Source organism: Patagioenas fasciata, chromosome 12, assembly GCF_037038585.1.
Source record: "Patagioenas fasciata isolate bPatFas1 chromosome 12, bPatFas1.hap1, whole genome shotgun sequence".
Taxonomy (NCBI): domain Eukaryota; kingdom Metazoa; phylum Chordata; class Aves; order Columbiformes; family Columbidae; genus Patagioenas; species Patagioenas fasciata.
In genome coordinates this window covers 12354066-12376478 of record NC_092531.1, presented here as the reverse complement: position 1 = coordinate 12376478, position 22413 = coordinate 12354066, and the positions used below count along the sequence as shown (strand labels likewise).

General features: G+C 40.0%; 1 protein-coding gene and 1 long non-coding RNA gene across 14 annotated transcripts in view; one reads left to right on the top strand and one right to left on the bottom strand.

Moving 5' to 3' along the window:
* The window catches only part of TCF12 (transcription factor 12), a 159842-nt gene extending 140538 nt beyond the window's left edge, over nucleotides 1-19304 (top strand). For 2 of the 6 annotated variants that reach the window (XM_065847179.2, XM_065847183.2), the window contains 8 exons: nucleotides 2052-2125; nucleotides 3038-3109; nucleotides 3815-4021; nucleotides 10782-10896; nucleotides 11720-11891; nucleotides 13124-13356; nucleotides 15228-15381; nucleotides 17017-19304. In XM_065847179.2, coding sequence (XP_065703251.1) covers nucleotides 2052-2125; nucleotides 3038-3109; nucleotides 3815-4021; nucleotides 10782-10896; nucleotides 11720-11891; nucleotides 13124-13356; nucleotides 15228-15370 — 1016 coding nt within the window. In that variant the 3' untranslated portion in view covers nucleotides 15371-15381; nucleotides 17017-19304. Of the gene's footprint in view, nucleotides 1-2051; nucleotides 2126-3037; nucleotides 3110-3814; nucleotides 4022-10781; nucleotides 10897-11719; nucleotides 11892-13123; nucleotides 13357-15227; nucleotides 15382-17008 lie in introns of all 6 variants that reach the window. The other 4 variants (XM_065847181.2, XM_065847184.2, XM_071813875.1 and 1 more) reach the window with 3 other exon arrangements.
* The window catches only part of LOC139828929 (uncharacterized), a 33339-nt gene continuing 29488 nt past the window's right edge, over nucleotides 18563-22413 (bottom strand). For 6 of the 8 annotated variants that reach the window (XR_011741013.1, XR_011741010.1, XR_011741016.1 and 3 more), the window contains 2 exons: nucleotides 22120-22171; nucleotides 18563-19712 (listed from right to left, as the gene is read on the bottom strand). This is a non-coding gene — a long non-coding RNA (uncharacterized lncRNA). Of the gene's footprint in view, nucleotides 20117-22119; nucleotides 22172-22413 lie in introns of all 8 variants that reach the window. The other 2 variants (XR_011741014.1, XR_011741012.1) reach the window with 2 other exon arrangements.

Genomic DNA, 22413 nt, shown 5'->3' with positions numbered 1-22413 from the left:
TCCCAGGATCAGCGTGGTGCAGAGGGTTGGGTGGGTTCTGAGGATGCAGCACCAGCCCTCTGCCGACCGCGGTACGAGCGCGTGCTTGGACGGGCAGCCAGGGGATTAGTGCTGGGGAGACTCCGAGAGGAAGAACAATACTCCAGTGATTACTGCCGGTGACCCCTGTAAATCCTGACACTTGCCTGGCTTATTTGTTTTTCATGCCGCTGTGTTGGTGCTGCACTAAAAGCTGCAGTTGTTAATTGCAGGGCTTGTGGTGCCAGGATGCTTTTTAACATAATGGGTGGATTTCATGCGCGAACTTGGAGGAGGGGGAGCGGGAGGAGGCGAGCGGGGAATCGGTGCCATCTGGCAACCTGCGCAGGCACCGCTCGGAAAGAGCACGAGCGTTACCAGAGGTGTGATCAAAAACTGCAGATTGCAGTCGGGTTGCTCGGCTGAGAGAAGGAGTTGAGTTTTCTTTCCCCACTTTTCTGTAACCGGTTCCTCTCTGCTTAATATTCAACTGATGCTTTGCTGTAGGAAGTAGTACACTCAGTCCTGCTAGTAGTGAGCGCTTGTTAAGCCCTTGAATATGGTCTTGTCTCTACAAATTGAGGTTTGACCAGCTAAAAATTAGAACATTACGCTGAGCCAAAATATTCTAAAGTTGTTGCATTAATTCTTTGCAAAAATAAGTGGAACTCCAAGCATTATTCCCAGATTCAGGAATGAGAATAATGTGGAGGGAGACTACAAATCCAGACTGGGAGTAGCTGTGTGAAGTGAAAACTGGTCATTATGAACTTACTCAGTAATGTTGTTATATTTTTAAAGAGAAATGCAGCACAGTTACGGCAGCTCTGGGCTTTTATGAAATTTGAAATGGTTTATTGTTTTTTTTAATTAGAAAGGAAATATTTAGGTATTTTAATAGCTATGCAAGCTGTACTCTTTTTGTTAAATAAAACCCTTTCTTTAAAAGATAACTACTTGCAGCTCTCTGAACAAAGGCTCTGTAATGTTATTAAACCTTTTCCCAGTTTTCCAGACATACAGCTCTGGCTCTTATTGAAGGAACAAGCCCACAGGCTCTTCCTTTAATGAGCTGCTTTGGATTGTATGTCCATAATTTATTAATGTAATTGCTTTATTATTACATTTGTATGGCTGAAAGGAAGCTGTCTCTAATGGACATAGAATTTCATGTAGTATCTTTATAAAAAATGTATTATTAGTTGGTGAGAAAAATACATGTTGTGGTACTTCAGGCTTTTTTTTTTTTTAAGTACTGCTTTATTAGTTATTGCATTTCACATCTAATTATTTCTAAATTTTACATAGTAATTAGGTATGTTTATGTCATTAGAATGGATATGTATTTGAATTTGCAGTATATAAGTAATATGGATATAATTGTCGATTTGTTGCATAGTCAATCATTCTTTATCTGCCAATTTACCTTAAATATATCTGAAAAAAACAAATGGGAATAACTCGTCTTTACTCTTCTAAACTTGAAATGCATTATAATGTAAAATGATACAGCGTAGAAGTAGACGAGATAAAGAAAGGTGTTAGAAAACTCAAAACCTAGATCTTACTTAGTAGAGAGGTGTCATAAGAATTGTCGTCCAGTTATCCTTGTTTCAGTGTCTGTTTGATTTCTTTAAATATGTTTGTTGTATACTTTAACGCTATTAAAGATATACCTACATATACTGAACGTAATCTGAAGAAGAAAGAATTCCGCAGTCTTTTTATGGTGACGCTGGCCGAAGGGAGGTATTTCAGATACCGTGCGTGTGTGTTTAGGCCACTTTTTTGATGTTGAAGCACTTTGAAGATGTTGCCGCTTGGTCATTGATAACATGTCTAACCCGTCAGATGCCAGGATACAAAAATTATCCCACAGTAAGGCAGAATGGAGGAATTTGTCCTCCTTTGTGTACCCGTGTTAGCTTACCTGTGTGCAGAATGTGTTGGTTTAATTATGTTGAGAAGTACTGTGTCTCTGCTTCCCACTTGCGCTGCATAAATCCATGCGTTAACCTGGATGATTTTGACAGGTGCCAGTCAGTGGTCTAGGAGTGGAGGACAAGCCCCCTCATCTCCCAACTATGAAAACTCTCTGCACTCCTTGGTAAGAACTGTTGAAAGCAACACAGTGCTTTTTACTTCAGGGTTGAAGGCTTGGTTTTGTGTAAATCCTGCATCTCATTAAAGCGAACAGTAGGATAGCATTACAAATGAATTCTTCGCTAACAAATGGCCTGTTCAGCGGAACAATATAAGACGTGCAGGGTGTGTCTTTCACCATCTGTTCCTCGGGCATCAGGCTTCTGTGCTGAGGACAGCTGGTGCTAAAGCGCTGTTATGAGATTCTGGTACCTTTTCACAAATCCATAGCTAATTCTTATCTAAAGTTCAGTCTGGAGAAAAGATAAAGACTTCATGCCTTCGCATTTGCTTGTCCTTCCCCCTCTCTCCCCTCAGTGCTAGTCTCTTGGGCCTGTTCACATTACACCGTCAGTAAAGTATTAATATTTTTTATTTGTAGTTATTATTTGTGACTGGGGAATGTTCATTTATTAATTAATGAAACGTTTTACAGAAAAACGCACAGGAAATAATCTACAGCACTGTAAATTTTCTTGTTTTGGATATTCAGCAGAGCATTTAATTTACTGACTTCTTTCTTAAATTTCTGATACGGCATCAAGAAGGGGAAAAATGTGAGGGAAGGTTTTGATTACCTGTTAAAATTTCTAGTTTCCAGAGATGTGATTTCATTTTTTCTGTCTAACAAGAATGAATTTAAGTTAAATCAGTTTTCTTCAGTATTTTTGCAATTAAATATGATTGATATGTACATCTTAGAGTCCTAACTGCAGTGTTAAATATTGGCCTTTTCTTATCTTAATACAATCAGATCTCTGTTGCATTAACTTCACTAACAATTTATTGCTGACATGCACATCAGCTGTTTCCTCACCTCTTTTTTGAATTAATCTTAACCTGTGCTTTGCTTCCTGTTCTGTCTTGACTTTGCCAGAAAAATCGAGTTGAACAGCAACTTCACGAGCATTTGCAAGATGCAATGTCCTTCTTAAAGGATGTCTGTGAGGTACTATTTCACTTTAGATGGTGCCTTTTTGTGTTTCAATTAATGCTTCCTTCAGATTTCCCATTAAAAATGTAGTGTAGTGTATGACCCATCTTCTGACTCCCAACATTCTGCTATTTCATTTTCTAGAGAGCTGCGGCATCAGAATTGGTTTTGCTTTGGGGTTTTTTTTGGTCCTTTTTTAAAGAAAAGTAATGTAAAGACTTTTCTGCAGTAGCATACAGAACTCGCTTTTATTTCTGAAATATCTAGTCTGTTTAAAGATCGATTTTAGAAAATGATAAAGTTTTGGCCAGTTTTTTTGTAATACAGGTTCTCAAAAAGCCACTGCCTCTCTTAATTGTTACCAATGTGGTGAGGCCAACTTTCTCATCATTCTTTCTTGTCCTGTATTAGAGAGCTTATTTTGTAGCACTTCCTTTTTTCTTGTTCATGCCATGTAATAGAAGCTAAGTAACATTAACCTTATAATAAGCTTCACTTCAAAAGCTGCCACCTATTTGTGGAATGAGTGCTATCTCAAGCAAAATCTCCAGATATCTTCTTTTTCCTGTTTGTTTGTAGTGCTGGTAGGTGCTCTCAAAGTCTTTCGATACCGCATTTCACCTTCTATCTTTAATATCTCGGAGGTAGAAGCTGTTATGGTAGGATGAGTCTGCAGATCTGCTCAGTAACGGCTGCTCCTGTCCCTCTTAACCCCGACAGCAGTCTCGAATGGAGGATCGCCTGGACAGACTCGATGATGCCATCCATGTACTACGGAATCACGCCGTGGGGCCTTCAACGAGCCTCTCCGGTGGCCACGGGGACATACACAGTTTACTGGGACCATCCCACAATGGGCCAATTGGAAGCCTGAACTCAAATTATGGAGCATCCAGCCTTGTAACAACCACCAGACAAGCATCGATGGTAAGGATATTTTTTAGACGTGTGTACGTTTATGCAAAGCAATTACAGCTGATGTGTTTAAATTATCGTAGTGCCCAGTGAGTTAAAACTGGACTGTAAGATTAATATTAATCAGGAAGAAACTACTCGAGATTCTTGCGGAGGAAAAGATGGCAGAGAACTTGCACCTGCTATGGGTTTCCAATTAGAGGGTTGGGGTGGGGGTGGGCAGAAATGAGGGGGAGGAGGAAGATGGGAAAACTTAGACTTTGGCCTGGTCAGTGGCCCATAAAATCCTGCTGTGACCATATGCAGAAAGCCGAAACTTTCTGCTGAGAGCATTTCAGCTTATACATGCATTTTTTCCAGATGTGTAATAATTGGCAGAACAGTTTTCTCCTTGAAATGGTGAATAGGGAGATTGAATGGGAAAAGCAGTCAAGAAGGACTGAATTTCAAGTGTTCTGGTCTGGAAAAGCTGTTTATTGTAAATTGGAACTAGTCTTCAATAGCAGATGCTGGCAGAGGACTGGGAGGAAGCTGTTGGAATGTGGAACCATAGTGTGCGCAGGCTCAACATTTAAACTTTTTTTCTAAATGAAAAGGAGTTTGAGCACAGCTGTAGTGTGAGTAACAATGAAGAGGAAACAACTTTTACATTAATCCCCAAGAAGAGTGAAATAATTCAATCCATCTCTTCTAGTTTCTTCAAAAATGTGAACTGTTCTGAAAAAATGTAGTCAAGCTTTTCATAGCTCAGAAATATGTTAAAAGCATTATCCAGTAAACGAAATCTATTTGTAGCGTTGCTCACTTCCCTTTTTCTTCCTTTTCATTCCTCTGTTCTCAAAAGAGCTTAAAGGAAAAAGTGCTTTTTAAAACATGCTTATTTTAGTGGTGCCATGTGTTTGCATGTTTACAGCATAATTTTAAAGACCAGTTACACGCTGTGAAATTTTCTGTTATAAAACAGATTCACAGCTGGGCACTGTGTGATCAAGGCAAAATTTCACCTATCATCAAAATAATTAGGTACCCCAATTGCTGAAGGGTTTGTATTCTATAAAGCAGAATTAGTTCCAGGCTCTCCCATTTGCACGTCACACATCCATTTTTATTAATTTCAGAACCACTGCAGTAAACATCAAAAAGACCTGGTTACTTTCTACAGGCTGCGTGTGTCTGGGGGCTCGTGGGGAGGGGGGACTTTCCAAACGCAGATCCAACTTCAGGTTTCTACACAAGTTCACAGTTCCTTTTCGTAATGAAGGAAGTGATGCAAAAATACTTTAGAATTTTTTTAATACTGCCTCATATTTCATATTTAAAGAATGTTGCTAAAGGGAACGTTTTACAGTGGTCTGGGGCAGCCTAAAATTTAGTCATACAAAAGAAAACCTTTTTCCTAGGTCTTAATGTTGTGGGGTAAAGCGAGTGACTGAAGTTGCAGTGACAGTGTTGTTCTCTAGATGACTTGGGGATCTTTCCAATACTGCTAAGCCAGATAGTGCCAAAATGTACATAAAAATCTCTAAGCTATGATAAATATTGGATCAGCTCAGTTTTGATTAAAATAGGCGACAGTGGAAAATTTCTCCCCAAAATGAATGAAGGTTCCTTGATTTGCTGTACTTTAATGTAGTTGTGAAACTTAAATGTAGAATAGACTTGATTTGTCATCTAATGTTTGACCTGCAGTTTTGATCGCAGGATACTTGCTGTCTGTTAGGACTAAACTTAGATCAGGAAAATGAAAAAAGTATTTGCTTATATATTTCATCCTTGGTGGGTGAAATGAGCCTGCAGGTCAGTTTTGGCTTGAAAAGTGAGTCAGCTAAAGAATTTCTTGGATTAACCTTAATTTTGTTACATCAGAATAATTGGCTCCCCCGCAGGCATCCTGCCGCGGCCCGGCCGGTCCCACAGAGCGCCCTTTGACACCGTTTGCTGTTGCAGGAACTCAGTGTGACTTAGGCTGGGGTCCTGAAATAGGCACAGAGCAGAGGTTGGCACATCTGGCTCCAGTGGGAGCTGAGGGGTCTGGTAGTGACGATGCACTGCAGTAATCCAAGGATGAGCTGTGAATCTTACAGTATTCAATGATCAATTAATTTCAAATGCTACTTACTTACTGTTTGTTTTTCTGGAAATATCAAATGCAGGAGAGCAGGGAATCTGACACACAATCTGAACTATAAGATCTAGACGTTGTTCAGAAATCAAAAATACTTTACTTTAGAGGACCCCTGATCAATTTTGAGAAAATAATTAGTATTGGCTAACATAGTGAGCAATGTCAACATTGATAAGGCTGTTTGCCTGTTTTTGTTTAACGTGATCGTAGGGTTCTTTGGTCAGGAAATGTTCACTGGGATTCAGCACTAAATGAAACTTCCTTGTCGAGGGCAGCAGGATCTTTATACCAAACATTTCTGTTCTTTGGGGAAAAAATAGAAAAAAAATAAATTGAATTTCTCTTGAAGAAGATGATATTGGCAGAAGGAGCTAGGAAATGAGTAATTTAACTCCTTTTTATGTAATTAGTGTAACCAGACATGGTTTCATTTTAACATTTGCTTAATTTTTGAGCCAGATTTATTTTAAAACTCTAGTTGACTTCATTTCCTGCTCTCTCCAAATGGTCTTGTTTTCTTTTTAGCTGGGCTGGCCATTAGACTTATTCAAATAGATTTTTAATATCTCAAACTCATCAAATATTTGCTAAGTGGCCTTTGAAGTTGATTTGTATTTTATTTCATGTATTATTGAAAAGTTAAGAAGTAATACTCTTTTTGTTCTTATTCAAGCTGCTTTTTATTTGTCATTATAATACAATGGAAAAAGAACAGCCTGAATTGATTAAAAATAAATAAATAAAAGGCCTGGAAACTCAGTTAAGGATGAAACTCAATCCTTAAGTCACAGGGTTTCCTCCAGGTGTAACAGGAACCAAAGCAAACGGGTGATCCCCCCACCTGCCCGGCGGTGTCTGCGCGGCCGGAGCCGCTGCGCCAACCACAGCCTGAGCTCTCGCTCCCAGCCCAGCCGGGCACCGCGTTTCGTTTCTCTGCAGAGGTTGTGCTCCCGCTGGATGACTTTGAGCTGTCCACACTGTACAGTTCTTGCTTCTAAAGCTCTTTTCATTGTCTTAATTATGCTCGCCTTAGTTAAAATGTTAATGACCACTGCCAAATTGACCGACTAGTATGGCTTGAAACGTGCCTGTGTTTTTAATATGCTTAGAGAAGTCCTATAGCAAATATGAACAAAGACTGATTACTTTTTTTTCCAAGTTCTCAAAAGTTTTTATTGCAAAGAGTTCAAAATGAATAACAAAGCTGAAGCGTGAGCTGCAGGCGCAGCGTTAGCGGGACAGAGCTGGTCCTGTCCCCATGGGTTGCTTGCTCTCCCACCTGCACTGGCGTCTCAGCGGTTGCCACGTTTTGTCCAGTTTTTATTTAGTTGCCAAAAATATTTGACTGGTTTTCTGGTTTCAGATCCCAAATGTTACCACCTAAATCAACTGAAATAGGTTCTGTACTCATTTTTTGTAAAGTTCCAAGTCTGAGTGTGGCTGCAGACTGTCCTATGTGCAAACCTTTTGTGAAACGCATAGAAATAAGTACAGTTCACCTGGTAAATTACAACATCTTATATACAGCAAGTCTTATATACCGGACTGCTGTTCTCCTCAAACTGTGATTTTACCGATTTACGACTTTGATTTGCTGAGAATCCTGAATATATATTAGATTGCCGTTGTATAGAGAAAACACACGAAGGTGAGTGATTTAAACGTTTTCAGACCAAATCCGGTGTCTGTGCTGATCGCCCCTCTGATTTCGTAGCCCGTTGGGGCGGTGCGGGGGGCGCTGCACTTGTGTGCCGGTGCTGCGGGCCCCGCCGCTCCCTTTGTCTCCCGGCTGGTGCCGGGGGCGCTGGCTCCGGGGCGGCCGGTGCTGAGCGCCGGGGGCGGGGCGGGCCCGCGCGCGGGGGGCGGGGCGCCCAGCTGTATGCAAATGAGGCGCGCCCCGCCCCGCCCCCGCGGGCGTCCGGGGCGGGGGACAAAGGGGTTTGCGCGACGTGGTGAGGGTGAAGCGGGCCCGGCGCGGGGCGCGTTCCGTGCCGCTCCCGCGGATTCGCTGCAGGTGTTTCCCAAGTGTTTTATACCGGAGTGTTCGTAGCACCCGCAGAGTGAAGTGTCCTGGCAGCTGAGAGCGCCCGAGAAGAAGCTGTGGGGCTGCAGGGAGGTCCCTGCCCCCGGAGCTGGACACGCACCGCCCCGCCGCCCTCGGCGCTGGGAAGTCATTTGGCTGAGAGAGAATTACTTATAAATAAAAGTAATAAAACATGTCACAAGCTTGTTTGTTGCAAAGGCGCCAGAGCTGATGGTATAAAATGCCTTTCATAAGCTCTAAAAGGAATCCCAAGGTTGTGCTTCATTGAAATGCAGATGGGGAGAGCCTCTTTCTCTGTGAAGTGGGAGTGGAGGGAAAGAAAAGCAAACTCATTTTTCTGAGCTCAGTGTTTTAAGATACTAAAGATCCTATTTGGTCCCTTGAAACAGTCACCGATAAGTTGTGTTTAAAGGAAACAGAGCTCCTGGCCTTAGTATAGGATACAATGAATTGCAGCAAGTCTTTTGGTTTGGGTTTTTTCTGTTTGCCTTTTTTGGATTCTCTAGTACATCGTAGATCAGAGATAAAAATTCATGTTGTGGTCAGTGTTGTAACATTCGCTCTTAGGATTTCTTATAAATCTTGTTAATCTAAATTACATGCTTTGAATTTTGAAGCCTGTTTCAAAGGACTGGAACATGGACTTGAACTTAGTTTTTATTTCTAATCTGTTTTCTACCTTTATCAGAACTGATTTGCTGATCTGTCACTTTTAGATTAGTTCTAGATTTAGAAGTCGCCAGGGTTCTGGCAGCTGCTCCGTTTTTACACAGCTTTAAGAAATTTTTGCCTTTTTTAAGAAGTGGGTTTTGGAACAAACCTGGCCCTGAAGTGATTAATAGTCTGTAGCTTGAATAAAAGCACCCTCGTGTGTCAGGAGTAAGCATGACCAGAGGAATCAAATAAAACACACAACCAGCGGGGCAGAATTAGGGAAGGGCTTGTTTTTGGAAGTGCAGTGTGGAGAATGAGTTTCACGTTCCCTTTGTGAAGAGTTTTGTCTTGTAGACTGAAAGACCCTGGCAAATCCACAACGTTCGCAAGAGCCGAGATGACTGTGCCTGTGGTAGAACTTCTCACCAACAAAGCCTGTTAGACACAAAGGAAGATAACATATACTTCAAATAGCAACGGATATTCCGCAGTGTACAAGAGGGGATTTTCTGCAGAACAATAGATACAAATAGCAGCCCGGAATGACCTAATAAGAGTTGTGGGTTGTCGGGGGTTCCCCCCCTTTCCTTTCTTGTTCCTGCGTGTTGGCTTACAGGAGCGAGTGTATATTAAACAAAGGATAAACTTGCATAAGGGTATTTATCTCTCTCTGGGTAAAACCCATAGTAAGACATGAAAGGTAAAAGCTGCATTAATTACTCTAGAGGGATTCAAAGCTCAGCAGTTTACTAGGATTGAAGGATTTATTGAAAAACAGTGGTTCTCATGTGTAACTGCAGGCAATAAACCTATTTAATTAAAAGCTTAATCTTCTAGTTGACATGTTTGCTACTGTTCCAATAAAAAGCTTCATCTGTAGCCAATTTTTGTAACTATACCAATAGTAGAATCCCTCATCTTTGTTCAGTTTTTAAACTGTTTAATTGTATTATGTTGGCTATATTATAAATATTTAGAAGGCTTTTGTGTCTTTAGGAATGAAAAGCTTTAAATTATTTGCGTTGCGGAGCATTCAAATACAGGCAGTGTATCTTTACCTTTTCTTTTTTCAAAGGTTTGCATGGGTAACAGTATTCTGTGCAGAGCAGCAGCTTTTTAACAAATTCGCCTCTTCAAGCTAGATATGTGCACTCATCGCTATTTTACATAAGTATCATTAATTCAAGTTTATGGAAAATGGGAATATTTTTAAAGATTCTTCATCTCAGTGCCCGCTGCTTAGAAATGTAATTGTGATATATTATTATTAAGAAATAGACTAGAAAATACTGAGAGCGGTGGTAACAATAGTTAGATGCCTGGATTATTTTTGTGTGATGAGATTCTGTAATGGGTCTAAACTAAATATTTAGCTGAGAAAGGGGGAAAATGAGAATTATTGAAGTGAATAAAATAATATTTTTATATTAGATCCAGTTGTGAGGAAGGGAGATGTTATTGATATGTTTTATAAACACAGGTGTGTATGTATGTGCATATATGAGCATGGGGCACTATACAGACCTGTCACATGCCGTGAAGTCCATTATTCCCCATGATTTTCTTTTGAGGATCAAAGTAAGTGCTAGAGATGACAGTTGTATTAGTTTAAAGCAATGAAAGGTTAATAAAATCTTATGCCCCTCAGGTATAAATCAAGGAGAAAATTCTGTAGTGTTCTGTGAGAAAACACTGAATGAAATTTTTGCTGGGTTGCTGCGTTATTCCAAACAGGTGTTGGTCACTGCTTGGAACAGAGCTTAAGGCAGTCTGGTGTGGTCAAGTGGTTTAGTGTAACAGCATCTTTCAACTAACCTTTCCTTTACTGAGCCAGAACTTTAACTCTGGTCTCTAATCCAGCAAACACTTTAAATCTTTTAAACTTCTATTTTTGGACTGTTTCTTTGAATCATATCTTTAATAAAAATGTTTGGTTTGCTTTGCTTTAGGTTGGGACTCATCGGGAAGAAGGCGTCAGCCTCAACAGCAACCATTCAGTTCTTCCCAGTACAGTGTCTGCTCAGAGCACAGAACTGAATCATAAAACACAAGAAAGCTACAGAGGTAACTTTCCAGCAATGTTAAACGCTGAACAGGGTCTGCAATAATCCAGAGCAAACAAGGCTGTAGATCTTGGTAAACTTGCATCAACACAGGGGCTAGGGACATAGATAATGTGGAGAAATAAAAGTCAATGCTAATTCCTATAAAACACCACTGTTAGGGATTCCTGCAATAATTTTGAGAGCATCCCTGTGTCAGACTTGTCCCAGTGCAGTTTAAGCAGACAACTGCGCATCACAGCCGCATTCTTCTGTTTTTAGGAGCCACGATGCCGTTTGCAGCACTGCAGCTGTTTCCAAAGGGCCGTGGGGGCTGCAGCGCGAGCGGAGGCCACATTTCAGTCTGGCCAGTAAAAGGAAGTCGTTCCACACAAGTGTTTACAGTTCCCTCAGTTTTTAGCCTAAAGAAGTGAGCTATAGAAAACAGAAGTGAGCTTATTCATTAGCATGCCTGCACCATTTAGCGAGGTGTGTGGTGCACATTTGGCCTAAGCCCAAGCCGCAGTGTCAGTGCAGCTCTACCCCTCATTTTGCAGCCCAGACACAAGGTGCAAATTTCCTTACTTTGCTGAATGTCCTTTTGTCTCTAGCAGTGTCTTTCTTAGGTGAAGCTGCTCTATGAAATATGATCCCTTTACAACCCATTACACGTCCAAGTTCAGCAGCGTCCCCAGGATTTCTCTTGTTCCCGTTGCCAGAGTGTAGTTCCCCCTGGTATCTCCCCAGACTTCGCTCAGCCCTGGCCTCCCATCCCCAGTACCTGCTCGAGATTCTCTTGAATGTTTCGCCCTGTGGTGCTCACACTGATCTTTGGTTGCTTGCAGCATTGTCAGGTGGCCTACAGAGCCAGTCTGTGGCTATAGGTCCAACAGAAATCAAGTCTGAACATAAGGAGAAAGATGAAAATATACATGAACCCCCCTCATCGGATGACATGAAATCAGATGATGAGTCCTCCCAGAAGGATATCAAGGTCTCATCAAGAGGCAGAACAAGGTGGGTCGCTGACATGACCTAGAGAAGCTCTGTAGCATGTTGTCCTTCAGCTGGATAAATTTTTTTCAAGGCTTTTGTATTACCTCAGTGTGTGTATAAATAGGCAGCTGAAATAGATAGTTCGCAGTATTTGTATCTATTTAAGATAAAGGATTTTCTGAGAAAACCACCTGACATGTATGCATTCTCCTACATTAGTACCTTGCCTAATACCTGCCTGTGCAGAGTAGCAGTAGTTTTATAGGGCTCTGCCCAGCATAATTGTATGATGGTAGGAATTTGTGATGCTTTGTACCTGGGCCAGGGCTGCGCTTCTAAATATGAGCCGGTAGTGATGGGGAGCAGCAGGCTGGGCTGAATATGATGGGTAAATATCTTGTAAATGCTTCCCCTCCCAAGCCACAGACAAAAAACCTGGAGCTGATACCAGGTTAAATGCTTCTGCATCTGCCTGCTAGGCCTGGCACAAGCATTGAAATTCGAGATAACAGTAAAATCAGAATTTTACAGCCACAGGCAGCAGAGTCTTTACCATCACGTGTCTAACAACATTATAGTAGAGCAGAGGTTTTGTAGTTTTAGAGTTAATTGGACAGTCCTATATTTTAAACAAAGGCTATGCAACTTAATATAATCATTTTAAGTGATGCCAGAACTCTAATTATAACTGTTTAGCTCTACACTGGCTATTAGAAGACAAAGTAATTCTGAAATTGGCTAGGAAGGTCTTTAACAAAACTAAAACTTTTCAATAAGCACATGAAATTGAAAATTACTTGAATGCCTGCTCATATAAGCTGATACATTGGAAACTAGCAAAACTATTTGTTGAACAAGATGTATTCTTCAGCTGACAAGATGGCTGCGTTCTCTTTTAACTATTGGAACATTGATCAGTAATTAAGTGGCATTTTGGGTACAGCTTTTGCTTCAAGGGCCAGCGCGTTGCCACTGCTCTTCCCACAGGCGCCTACTGTGTGCTGGCAATATTCTGGGGAGATTCTTCAGGCAGAAACCATTTAACAATTATTTTTAGGAAGAGGCAGGAACAGCAAGAATTACCTTGAATACTTAAGCACTGATATCCAACACTTTCTTAGTTATCTAAATGAAGTAGATTAAGTGGGCAGAAGGTTTAATTTTAGCAACTGAAAATTTTGAACCAGCAGCAGGATCACTTGCTTGAAATAACAGTGATATTTCAATATACTTTTATTTATAATTTCTTGCAGCAGTACTAATGAAGATGAGGATTTAAACCCCGAGCAGAAAATAGAAAGAGAAAAGGAGAGGAGAATGGCAAATAATGCTAGAGAACGTTTGCGTGTACGAGATATTAATGAGGCATTTAAAGAACTTGGCCGTATGTGTCAGCTTCATCTGAAGAGTGAAAAACCACAGACAAAACTGCTTATTCTTCACCAGGCTGTGGCCGTCATCCTCAGCCTGGAGCAGCAAGTGAGAGGTCAGTCGCCTGTCGTGCCCTCGCAGTTTGCAGGGTGCCTTTGTTCAGGGAACAGGGTCGGTCTCCTCAAGTCTGCACAACTAGATGCACAGGTTACTAAAAGTGTGTTTGCTGTTGTGTAACAATGTCGGAGTTCTTTAGGAAAAGATATCTGGAAGATAAGGTTGAATATTATGAAGAAGTCAGAATAACATGAATCAAGCATGTTTTTATGTGTTTAAAAACCATCAAGTCCGTCTCCCTGCTCTGGGGGATTCTGTAAACCACAGAAAGCCCTGTGGTTTTGCCTTGGTTTGAGGTTGCTTCCAAACCTTATGTCTCTAGGAATCTGAATGTATTTACAGTTAAATTGGACCTGTTCTCCAGGCAGCACAAAAGGAGCTTTTCCTTCTCACATTTGCATCTCAGCTCCTGCTCGGTGTGTGTGAGGAAGCCCAGCCTGTCCCAAGCACGCTGTGCCTGTGTTCCCTGTTTCACCTCACCCCTCTTTTCTTTGCACCTGCTCCTGAAAGTGGGTGACAGGAGTGCCCAGAGGAGCTCTCACCAGTGCGTTACAGAATTGCATAAACCATGTCCTCCTTCTGCCGGTAATGAAGCGTTTCATTTTGTGATTGGTGCTATTCAAAATGAACATTTTGGATTTTAAGCTCTGACTGTAGGCTGGCATTTTTATCTCCATTTCTTAAATCACTGTAAATTAACTTCCTTTCAAAGTTCCCACATAATTAAATCATCTTTAACACTTCAAGGCAAGCCATGTTTAAACAAAGAAAACTGTGATTAAGAACAGTTAGCATGCTTTTCTCCCAGTAGGCTCTTGGGGAGTACTCATCCTTAGGAAATGCAGTAGGAGGCTGTTGATTGTGACTTGGGTGAAAGCAGAATTAGCAAATCTGTCCAAAATTACTTGTCAGATTAGCGAGATTCTACCCCTTGTAAAATGCACAGGGGTCACAAACTGCAGTTACTAGAGGGGCACCTGCGCAGTGCAAGAGAAGAAAAATACCGCAAAATGTTGATTAAGCTCAGTGTGCGCTGGAAGAATATATCGTATAGCTTTTGTCTCTGGCCATTGCAGTCTACGTCTCTTAGGTTTTGATTCATGAAAAGACATTTGGAAGAACAGAAGCAGTTGACTTTTAGCAGCTGTGTCATTGGTTGAAAACTAGATCCAAATCTACATCTGTTGAAGCTCGTTGGGGAAGCAGAAACATACTGGTGGAAATATCTTGATAGCTAGTGCAGAACCGGCTTTTTAAAAGTAGACTTGAATGTGAGAGGAAATACCTTTTTTAAAGAAAAATAATTCTTCTGCTCTGTGGGACTGTCATCACGTTCTTTTGATTTAAGCAAGATGGGCACAAGATGATTTCACAGACTTGGGGCCATGAAGAGAACTGTGGACTTAGAGTATTCTACCTCCCCTCTTCTAACAGCAGGATAATACTTAAGGTGAAGAAAGAAGCAGTGATGTTGCTAAAACTAGTGTGATGTCAGTAGGGTTGGTATGACTTCAGCATACCAACAAAACACATAAACGTCTGGTTTATTACCTTGTAAATTACAGACAGTTCTCATTTTGCACTTTAGCAACTCCTGGTGACAAAGAGGCACTTTCTTATAGTTTTTTTTAAGATGTGTGCAGGCAGCTGGCAAAGTTGGTTGGGTTTTTTTAATTACCAGTTTAGGGAATGCCTGGTAGGATTTTCGGTAGTGCTTGTCTGCAGCTTTAAACACCTGCATTGTAACACAGGCACAGAAGTAGTCAGAAGAGGGAAGCTGCATAGTTACTTTTACTACAGTGGTTAAATGTGCCGATATTCCCCTTGCTGTCAGTGTATGCGATGTTAAGAATGATTTTTCTGTTACAGAACGAAACCTAAACCCTAAAGCAGCCTGCCTTAAGAGAAGGGAAGAAGAAAAAGTTTCTGCCGTATCGGCAGAGCCGCCAACACCACACCCAGGAAGCCACCCTGGCCTGAGTGAAGCTACCAACCCTATGGGTCATATGTGAACACCAGCCAGGTATGTCTCTCGGCTCTCGTGGCTTTTTATTGGCTAAAATTTGGGAGATCTCAATACGTTCTTAGTTACTGAGCTGCCACTAGCACCAAACTTCTTTTGCTGCTCAGTGCTTTGTTATCTCTGAGCATAAGCACAAGCACACAGATTTGTGTAGTTTTATAATAAAACCCCAAGAAATAGTTGTTGAAGTCCTGTCATTTCCCTGCGTTGTTGCCAGTGGCTCCATCTCTTGGCTCAGGTGGCCTTCTTGGCATGGCATCAGAGGAATAGTTAACAGCTTGCTGGATGAGCCAAGCACAATAGAAATGAATTATACATCTTTAAATGGTCTAAATATCACATTAGTTCGTTTAAAAATCCATGTATTGTTTTCCTAGTGCTGGTACAAACAGTCAGAGGGACTTCTCATCTCAGAGCTTTGCTGCCTGGCTTAAGGCCAGTCATTCTAACTCGTATCATTTGCCCGACAGAGACTGCCAACTACCTTAATTCACAATCTGTATTAGCGAAGATAGTTAATATTTTAAGAGTAACATTTTCAGCTTTACAAGATAAATCAGTGTTTCCAAAAGCTCCGTGTATTCAACACGTGATAGGTCATTTAAAACACGCAGATGGGGAGGCCTTACAGGAACACTAGACTTTTGGGTTTTTTACGTGATGTTGGTTGGGTTTTTTAAGGAATTGGGAAAAACTTGATTTTGAGAAGAAAAAATTTTGGGTATTCCATGTCTTTTAAAACAGTAGAACTGTTGCTGCTTTCAAAAAGAGTAAGAGGTTGAGCTCAATGCCCTTATTTTAATCCACAGACTTACTAAATGTTCTATTCTGAGAGGTTTTTTTGTTGTTGCATATATAGACTCTTTTGCTTCTATTTTAGCTGAAGGAAAAGGCATGTATCTTGCCAGAATATATCCCATAGAAGTTTATTATTCCTGGTGTTCCTTAGAAAGCAGCAAAATGGCATTTAAGCTAAGCCTTATTCAAGCTAGTCCTTTTTCCCCATCCCTTATAGGCAGCTTTTCTTTCTACATAAAAGAAATGGGTGTTCTTTTTAGGAAAGCAAGATGCTTTGAATTTCTTTAATTTGTTTTATGCCATACCAGAGCAATAGGCTACTTCTAAATTGCCAGATGCTTATTGATTTGCTGTTCTTGCCATATTAATACAATGAACACCTTTCAAAAGGTTTCTTATATCTTTGCTTTTTCGATAGCAGTAACTCTAAGATGGCTGAAGTGTGATGTAGACATGAAAAGGCTGCACAGGCTCCTGAGGTACATGGCAATGCAGACCTGCAGCAGTAGCAATTAAATTAGAAACTATCCCTTGCCTAGAGAAAAAAGTCAAACACAAATCAAAGGTCTGGCATTTGTAGATTGTTCTTTCTCTCACATCCAGAGAATCGAAATAGAATGTTTCTGAGAATAAACTCTTTGATAGACCGTACTCAGTACAGGTATCTCTGGGAAGAAGGATTTCAAGGCCCCTCAGTGTGATTCTCTCTTGCACTTAGCTGACTGAAAATGCCTTAAGATAGAGGTAAAATTAGTTCTTTAGTGTTGATATTATGCCTCTTACCAGTTTTTTTCCTAATACCCCTCTCTTCTGCCAAATTTCTTTCCGGAATTCCAGAATTATTGGTAGGATACACAGAAGGTGACCTTTCTTCACAAGGACACAGACAACTAACATTATATGAAGACACAAACCTGACAGGAGAAAACACTTGAAGCAAGAAACCCAAATGCAATCTTATGATCAAAGCTACTGGTCAACACCTGCATCAGGATTGAAGATACAAGATCTTCAGACAGAATTTCAGCCCATGAAATACTCTGAACATATCATTCTGTTGCAAGCAGTGTGTCGCTTCTGCACAATCAGAGACTGTTGTGATCTCTCCACTCATTGTGGAAGTTGCCTTGTGCCTAAACTGAATTGACAAATGCATTGTAACTACAAATTTTATTTATTGTTATGGAACTGTAAAGGTCTACATATAAAGGGAAAAGTTAACATGTTAAAAGCTGATAAAATTTCAGCTGGATGCCAGCATTTACTAAAGCTGTTCACATTCAGAGAACAAAGCAGTGACAACCGTCGACCCGTAGCATTCCCAGCATACCTATTAGTGTCTTAAAAAAGGAAGGGAAAAGTCTTTTGTTGTCCTTTCCTCTCCTTTTGCCATATGACTAGTGTTTTCCATGCAATAGGAAACTATTCCTTGGTATAGCTTTTTTTTTATGTTCTTTTTGATCTCTGGTAATCTGAACAGTTATGGCCATAGTTACCCTTCCACGCTGAGCTCCGCGCTGCCAGCCGCTAAGAGGCCTCCTAAAGGCTGCAGGCAGGAGCAGCAGTACTGTGACCATAACGTTTCTTGGATTTAAAAAGTTATTTTTATTTTCCCTCAGACTTTCCTCAAACTTTTTTTTTTTCCTAATTATAAACAAAACCTTTTTAGGCTTCTAGGCTTCATAGTAAAGCTTGTAACGTGAAGTGTAAATTGGGTGGGGAGAATCTACTTTGTTAGAGTTGCTTTGTTTTCCGAGCAGTAAGTACTACATATAGTACATGTAAAGTGTTAGCTGTACGTAAGCACAAAATGCATTAAAATACAAACGAGATTTTTTTTCAGGCTGTAATTTTGGTGAATATTAAAATCCTAAATTCACCGTGGCAGGTAGTGTGATGATATAAACACCAGTAAGGTGGGCTTACTTACGTAATGGAATATAAGAGCAATGGTCACCAATTTTTCCTTACTCTATACATTAATTATCTTGTCATTTTTGTATGGCTTGTCAGTGGAGAAAAAAATAGTGTGAATCAAATGCAAACAAATGCCCCCCCTCCCAAGCCATATTAGCATTAAACCTTTAAATGTTTCTCCACCAGAACAGTGTCCTTAAGTATTCCTTTGTCACAGGTGTGTTGAAATGGTTAAAGTCCCTTTGAACTTCCATGGAAAGTGTCTTCCACTGCAATGACCATGGGAGGAAATTTCCTAAGCCAAGGTTGTCTGAGCGATTGTTTATATAGCGCATCTTTCATCACTGGCAATCGGTTCACACACAAAACAGGGAACAAACCAGTAATTTTTATGAAGTCCTTTAATTTGAAAGAACAAAAGATGGATTGTTAAAATAAACTAATGAATTTAAGCTCATGTTTTGGATGGTTCCTAACAAAACAGTTTGTGGAATTAGTGGACTCATTTCTGTTACTTTAATTTGCATATATCATCAAATAACACCTGATTATATCTGTGGCCTTGTTCTTCATTTCAGTGTTTATCAGCTAAACAAATTTGTTGCTTATGACGTGTGAAAGTGATCACGTGCCACTGCCTGGCCTTTTCCTTCTAAGCTTGTTGTCTTTTTGGCTATATTAGACTTTGCAGTATGCCCAGAAGCTTTCCTTCATAAAATAGAAAGAAAAAACATTTGGCTTATTTTTCACTGTAGCTAGTCTTTTATACAATAATCTTGTAAGAAAATTTCTTGAATTCTAAATATTACTCTTTCTAGATTTTTGAAATCGAAAAAGTTTTCAGTAAAAAGTTTCTTACTTTATTTTACTATATTAGGTAGTAAAAATGTAGGGTTATTTACCATAACCTGTTCATTAATATCAGAAATTTACAATAGCATTGTAAGACCATAGTAGGGTTCTAGCATACCGTGTAGTACCTATGGAGTATTGTAAGAGCTAATTGTCCGAGATGAATTGCTTCTCATCTTGTTCTCCAGTTTCCATTGTTGGTTTATTGCAGATTTGTACCCTGTGTCAAATTTCAAGGTATTGCTGATAAACCTTTCCAACCAGCAGCAAGAAGTTCAAAAAAATTTCTGTCAATGTAACAGAAAACACTATGTATATAACATTTATGTAGCAATAAATGTGCCATCTTTTTTTAACATGGTAAATCAGTGAGTTTTTTACATTTCTCTCTCCTCATAGGTCATGTGTTGTTTGAAAAACACCAGCAAAAACAGCTTCCGCCTTTATGCGAATAAAACCTAACACAGATTCTCAAGCGACACAGTGTAAGTTGCAGACACAAGGAGTGTTGCTGCTGCTCCCCGGGAAGCCAACCCAGAAATGCCCAGCGAGCCGAGGGGGAGCAGTGCCTGCCCCCCGGAGAGGGGACTGCACAGGCCAGCAGCACAGCGGGAGCAGGAGCTCATCCCGCAGTGTATTCCTGCTACACCTTGGCCCTTTACCTTGCCTCTCCTTGAGAGAGGCTTCCAAGATCTAAGCCCCTTTTGTGCATTGAAGTTCAATGCTGAGTTACTGCTGAATTGATTGATGCATCTACGTAGGTTCTAGGAAAAAAGAAAGGGGGAGGGGGGAAAAGTCTGTAGGTTAAGTTTGGAATTAAAATTTCACATTTTCTACAGTTTTTCTGTCTGCAACTGCAAACAGAAGAAAATAGAAATGCACCATGTCCAAGGCATACACAGACAGTGGTGAAATCCTCATAGAGTTCCTAATCCACAACTGTTGAAGCCAAAAACCTCAAGTAACAAGCGGACTCCGTAAAAGCTTTAATTTTTTCAACTCTAAACAAATACCCCTGGGAACAGCACATCTGAGACTAAAGCAAATAGAGATACTATATATATGAACTTAGGGTATTTACCTGAATGTGATGTATGTCAGTCAGCATGGCTGCTGTGTCCTGCGTAGACTTCAACTCTTGAAAATGTCCTTTGCAACCTTAGAAAGGCTAAGGATTGTATGTTGAGATCTAGTTTACATCATAAAAGACCTTCCAGTATGCATATATAGACAAGTTCTTATAATACGCCAGCACTCCTACCACAGGCAAATTCCTAACACGGTCTGGCCAAACATGAGAAGTGAGAGTCAGCCATCTATCTGTCTTTTAAGTCTTTAGTAGTGGCAGCGGAAGAGCCGCCCTTCCCCAGCACACACTCTCAATTCTAACATACTCCAGTAATAATTTTAAATGCAGCCTTTGAGCTTCTATCATCGCTCTTCTCCCTTTGTCTGAATGAGGCCTACTACAAGTTTGTCACTTCTTTCAGAGAGAGAAAAATGGCATTTTCCCCTTCTTCATCTTTACTATACTGCTGTCTTGGTTGCATATGCTTCCTGATCAGAAGTCCTTCATCCTCTTCACAATATAACTCAAAATCAAGTTTGTGTTAGATGTAGACCTCTGCTAGTCCTGGACTTTAGAACTAAAGCATGAGAAACCTATGCAGCTCCTACAGCTGGAGCTTTCTGTGTCAAAGCTCTGAATTACATACCAAGTTACATTTGTTTTGGAAAACTCAACAATTCAGCTCTTTAAAAAAATAATCCAGGAGGAAATTCTTCAAAGTAAACAGACATAAGACTAAATTCTTGTACAAAACAAACACAAGTGTCTTGCCAACTTGGTAACATGGGTGTTTGGCTCTACTTTCTTAGTTTTGTACTGAGTCTTTTTCGGTCCCATTTCATTGTATCATAATGGCTAAGGAAGACTCCCAGAAATGCCAGAACAGACCAATATACTAGTTTGGTAGATTACTTACTTATATACAAGTAAATTAGGTGATTTCTTATGCTTATGGAAGTTCTGACACACAATGTTGCATTAAATGCACATCCTCTCTATCCAAGATGCAAAAAAGGAAAAAGATATACTTATGGTGGAATGTCTTTTACATTCAAATAGAACTAAAGAAATTTTATGAATGTTAATGAGTCTGTAGCAATCATTATAAGTTCTCCAAACACAAGGTTACAAACTCATCTGTACAGTGAAACGTTTTGAATATCACTCCACATTTTACTCCCCAGTACGCATAAACATGCAGAGATGAACGGTATCAGAAGCATTAGCTTATCACAGAAGCAGAATTAATCACTAGATCTAGTTTGTGTGTTTGTTGGAAAAACACCAAACAGCCAATTGTTTGCTGCATATCCAGCTTAGGTGCACCAGACTAATCCAAAATGACTTTTTCTCTGACCACTGAAATAGCTGCTTTCAAAGTCAGATGAATTCTTCGGGGCATTTGTGGGCTTGATATTTACTGTATCAGCCTCATTCACACAGACTACAACCTTGATGTGCTAGAACAGAAGTCCTCATCTCAAAATACTGAAAACTTGCACTTATAGGAGAGAAATATCCTATATATAAATATAAAATAATGAGGTAGGGGAAATTTTTGGATCACATTTTTATCTGTCATCATAAAGGTTAGTTCACACCTGCAAAAGCTCAAGAGGGTATCACAATATTCTCTGTTCAAGGTGAGAAAGAAAGAAAGTCTTGCAGATACACTTGAAGTTCTGTGTGTACAGTACCTAGCAGAAGAGAGCTCGCATCTTAACTCATCTTCTGTACGCTACAAATACATAAGTGCTAATGTATCTGATTATGAACATAACAGCTAAAGTACATTAATCCCTAAGCCTACCTGACTATTTAAGATAAATGCATGCAATATCGGTTTTAAGTCTATGAGTTCTGATTCCAGTTTACCCTTTTAAAAGGGTAACATTTAATTAAACGTCCATTTCATTTGTTTATGTAACTAATGAATAGCTGGAAGTGTAATTAAACATAAAGCTTTTAAAATGTTCATTCCTTTCCTAGTGTGTGAGAATAGTAAACGTGAGCATCATAAAATTCAAGCACAAGAGGGCAAGAATGCTAAAAATGGGAAAGGAAAAAAAAAGTGACAGCCTGCAGACTATGAAGGTACTAACCCAATATAAATTAGTGCCTGTCATTATCTGTAGCCAGCTGGTCATCATGGTCCTGTTATACAGAAATATAATTAATGTGTTAATAAAGCTCTCATTACAAAGTTTTTTTTAATATAAACACAGATTCTGCATTTACAGAAGTATCAGCGGTATCAGGGAGAAGTGTGAATTAAACGAAAAATGATGTGTCTATTAGACTTTGCTGTCTGTTTTTCTGGGGGGGCTTATTTTGCAGATCCAAGATAACTGATGAAAAATAACCACAACCACAGGCTGGTTAATTCCTTAGATTCT